Source organism: Priapulus caudatus, unplaced genomic scaffold, assembly GCF_000485595.1.
Source record: "Priapulus caudatus unplaced genomic scaffold, Priapulus_caudatus-5.0.1 Scaffold418, whole genome shotgun sequence".
In the NCBI taxonomy this organism is placed as follows: Eukaryota; Metazoa; Priapulida; class Priapulimorpha; order Priapulimorphida; family Priapulidae; genus Priapulus; species Priapulus caudatus.
In genome coordinates this window covers 305,504-309,678 of record NW_014577479.1, presented here as the reverse complement: position 1 = coordinate 309,678, position 4,175 = coordinate 305,504, and the positions used below count along the sequence as shown (strand labels likewise).

The following is a 4,175-nucleotide window of genomic DNA, read 5'->3' as shown; positions in this document are numbered from 1 at the left end:
GGGAGGGAGGTACAGAGGGAATGCAGATGGTGTGCATGTCATTAAGTACACTCTGTAACGTGGAAAACACACAGAGAGCAACGATATAGTATGCAGTAGGAAGGGAGGGAGGGAGGGTGAGGGAGAGGAAGAGAGAGAAAGAGCACACCGGCGCCACCTACCGTTAGTACAGTGTGCCAGAGTCCGACGTCGCGTTTGAAGTCTAGCACGGTCACCATCACCTCTCCCTCGCTGTAGTTGTCACCACCCTACTCCCACCCTACTCCACACAACTACCACCCAACACACCCTCCTCGGTCGCCGCCCGAGCCCCACAGCGCCACCTACCGTCAGCACAGTGTGCCAGAGTCCGACGTCTCGTTTGAAGTCTAGCACGGTCACCATCACCTCTCCCTCACTGTAGTTTCCACCACCCTACTCCGACCCACCTCCATACAACAACCACCTAACACACCATCCTCTTTAGTCGACCCCCCCCCCCCGTCCACGCATTGCCGGCGCCATCTACCGTCAGTACAGTGTGCCAGAGTCCGACGTCACGTTTGAAGTCTAGCACGGTCACCATCACCTCTCCCTCGCTGTAGTTTCCACCACCCTACTCCGACCCACCTCCATACAACAACCACACAACACACCCTCCTCCTTAGTCGACCCCCCCCGTCCGCGCATCGCCACCTACCGTCAGTACAGTGTGCCAGAGTCCGACGTCTCGTTTGAAGTCTAGCACGGTCACCATCACCTCTCCCTCACTGTAGTTTGCGGCGGCGGTCAGCGTGCGACAGTGACACATCATCGCCGTGCGCGCCACCGTGACGCCCTTCACGCTGCCGTCCTTGTCCGTCGTGTACTGCAAAAACAAGCGACGCAGCGATGCAGAGATGACTGCAAAAACAAGCGACGCAGCGATGCAGAGATGACTGAAAAACAAGCGACGCAGCGATGCAGAGATGACTGAAAAAACAAGCGACGCAGCCGTGAGGGTTTTGTCGTGCCATACGTGTTCGGAAAAAAACTAGCGATGTGTGAGGCGCCACTGTAGATGTGATGTTCCGATCTCGTGTTGCTGCGCGCGCAGAGGCGCAAGCGCGGCACAAAGCGATGCAAAACAGGAAAAAAACACGCTGCCGTCCTCGTCCGTCGTGTAACGGAAAACAAGCGACGCAGCAGCGCAGAGATTAGGGCGTCGCTGTGCCATGCGCGTGCTTGGCCCTCGTATCGCAGCGCGTAGGTGCGAGCGTGCTGTGGTGTTTTTCATTGGTCAGTCGTATTAACAAACCCAAGAAAAAACGCCGACTTTTAACTCTCGGCAGATGGGAGGGATATGTGAGGGATGAATCGTCAACTCGCTTGTGGCAGTTTTCCCCCAACGGTATGACATTGAGTACACACGAAAATGCTGCTTAATTGGTAATTATATTCATTAAATTAATTATTTAAATTTATTTATTTAATTAAATTTTATTGTCAACATGCCGCCGAACCCTACACAGCATGTATGTAGGTTACAGTCGCTCTTAATCAAGGTAGGGACTTACCTCAATGTATGCGGTCGCTCTTAATCAAGGTAGGGACTTACCTCAATGTATGCTGGTGTGTCTTCCTGCAATCTTTCCACTCCCTTCCAGTCCTTTGGAACTTTGCCTAAGTTTTCCGTCACAAACCACGAGAGTTTGGGCCAGCCTGTAACGCGTAGATCGGATGTTAGCTTGCTTGCTCGAGAATTTTACGTAAACGTGTGCATCGTATGCGAGAAATGTGAACGTAACACAATATAACTAACTGTAACTTACTCTACGATACACACTAATCTCAAGCCGAAAGTTCATGTTAAAACTACATTGAGACTCTCCACATTTGAAAATTTTACCACCTCTTAAAAAGGAAAAGTTAATGTTAGGACTAATACTGGGACTAATTATCTTTCTGACAACGGGCCCCTGCATATGAATGGGACTGTTGCAACCCATTGCATACTAATTTAGTTTCTAACATATCGATGTGTCCGTCGCGACGTATGCATAGTGGTTACCCTCTTCAAAAGGAAAATCCAATGCTAGGGCTAATATTGAGACTAATATTTTTTAAATACTCATTTTGTTTCTGACATATCGGCACGTCTGTCGCGACACCCTATGTATACTACTTACCCTTGACCACCTCTTAAAAATTCAAAGCTGATGTTACGACTAATGTTGCTTCTGACAACAGGTCCCCCTACACCATCAACGCTTCTGTCATGACACCGCATATGTACTACTTAGGCCATAATAAAAATATTGTTTGTTAGCCCTCACCCGGCAGACCCGCCAAAAAAAAGACTAAAAAAATGACTCAAAACAAATTTATTGATCTTTCCCATTTTTTTTTTAACGTAACATTAGCTTTGAATTGTATCACTGTACATTATATACATCTGTGGCCAATACATTATATGTGCCAAGTAAAACAAACATTCAACATAAAACATAAACGAATTTGTAAAAAGACCCCCCCAAAAAAAACTTTTCAGCCTGGGTCGGGTGAGGGCAAACAGAGATTTTTTTAATTGTGGCCTTACCTTTGAAGGTGACCACGTCTCCGTTGCTTGCCTTAGGCAGGCCCTTGAGACACGCCTCGGACGTGAGCGCCACCTGTATTCCGCAGCTGCCCAGCAGGAAACCGATCTGCTCCGAGCCGGCGTCCTGTAAAGCCATGGACTGTTATGTACCATGGAGGTACAAACAAAAGCAAGACATTAACACACACACACACGCACACAGAGGCACACAGGCAGGCAGGCCACACGAGCGACGGCACATGCGCCAGAGCGGTGCGAGCAGCAGCAGTAGCAGCAGCAGCAGTATCAGCAGCAGCAGCTGCAGTAGTAGTAGTAGTAGCAACAACAGCAGCAGCAGAAGCTGCAGTAGTAGTAGTAGCAGCAGCAGCAGTAGCAGCAGCAACAACAACAACAACAACAACAACAACAACAACAACAGCAGTAGCAGCAGCAGCAGCAACAACAACAGCAGTAGTAGCAGCAGCAGCAGAAACAACAGCAACAATAGCAGCAACAGCAGTAGCAGCAACAGCAGTATCAGCAGCAACAGTAGCAGCAGCAACTGTAGCAGCAGCAGCAGTAGCAGCAACAGCAGTATCAGCAGCAACAGTTGCAGCAGCAACAGTAACAGCAGCAGCAGTAGCAGCAGCAGCTGTAACAACAGCAACAATAACAGCAACAGCAGTAGCAGCAACAGCAGTATCAGCAGCAACAGTAGCAGCAGCAGCAGTAGCAGCAACAACAACAGCCGTAGCAGTAGCAGTAGCAGCAGCAGCAGCAGCACAAGCAGCAGCAGTAGTAGCAGCAACAACAACAACAACAGCAGTAGCAGCAGCAGCAGCAGCAGCAGCAGCAGCAGCAGCCGCAGCAGCTGCAGAGGCACGCGAGTCAATAACGCAGAGAAGAACAAAGGTGGGGCATCGCGCGGTCAAAACATCCTAGTAGAAGAGTCTAATCGCGGCGACTCTTTTCAATAATTAGTGCGAATTGCGTTAATCGTAATTAAAAATTTGTAATTGCCCGAGTGATAAATTTTTTGCCCTCGATGGGCGGACCCATGTTTACGACGTTCTTCTCTCGTTGAAAAATAAAATATTCAACAAGCCAAACGCAAACACGAACGCAGCCAAACTGTGTTACAGCCAATCCGCCGATGCTGGATTCACAAAAACCGGTGCCACAAACGATAAAAGCGAGATTGTCACGCGTAAACTGCATAGTCATGCTCAGTAAACAAGACATCTAAATGTAAAAACTTCCACAGTGCTCCCCTCAGTGTCTGTTGTGCAATAGAAGCATGATAGTAATAGATTATTTGTATAGATTATAGATTATTTCACAGTACAGATTAATTTATTTGAATTTAGGCACATGGTGCATTTAGAACATATTATACACGTCTCATCTAAATTACTTTTATATCTTCTAAGGTTTTTTCACAACGTCATAGTTCAGGTAATGATTCCTAACGAGTGAATTAGCTCTTAATTTCTTCAAACGTAGACACAGTGTCTATGGTGCGAACGTATTATACACATTCATCTCAATTTTTAGCTCGCCTTGACATCGTCAAGATGAGCTATTGCCATGGGGTGTCGTCCGTCGTACGTACGTCCGTCCGTCCGTCAACATTTGGCTA

At 47.8% G+C, this 4,175-nt stretch overlaps 1 protein-coding gene across 1 annotated transcript in view; it reads right to left on the bottom strand.

Annotated features, from left to right (window-relative positions):
- The window catches only part of LOC106810192 (disco-interacting protein 2-like), a gene marked incomplete in the record, with an annotated part of 60,788 nt that overhangs the window by 25,148 nt on the left and 31,465 nt on the right, over window positions 1–4,175 (bottom strand). Inside the window, 4 exon segments of the mRNA XM_014813473.1 lie at window positions 328–414; window positions 680–847; window positions 1,577–1,680; window positions 2,558–2,681. Coding sequence (XP_014668959.1) covers window positions 328–414; window positions 680–847; window positions 1,577–1,680; window positions 2,558–2,681 — 483 coding nt within the window.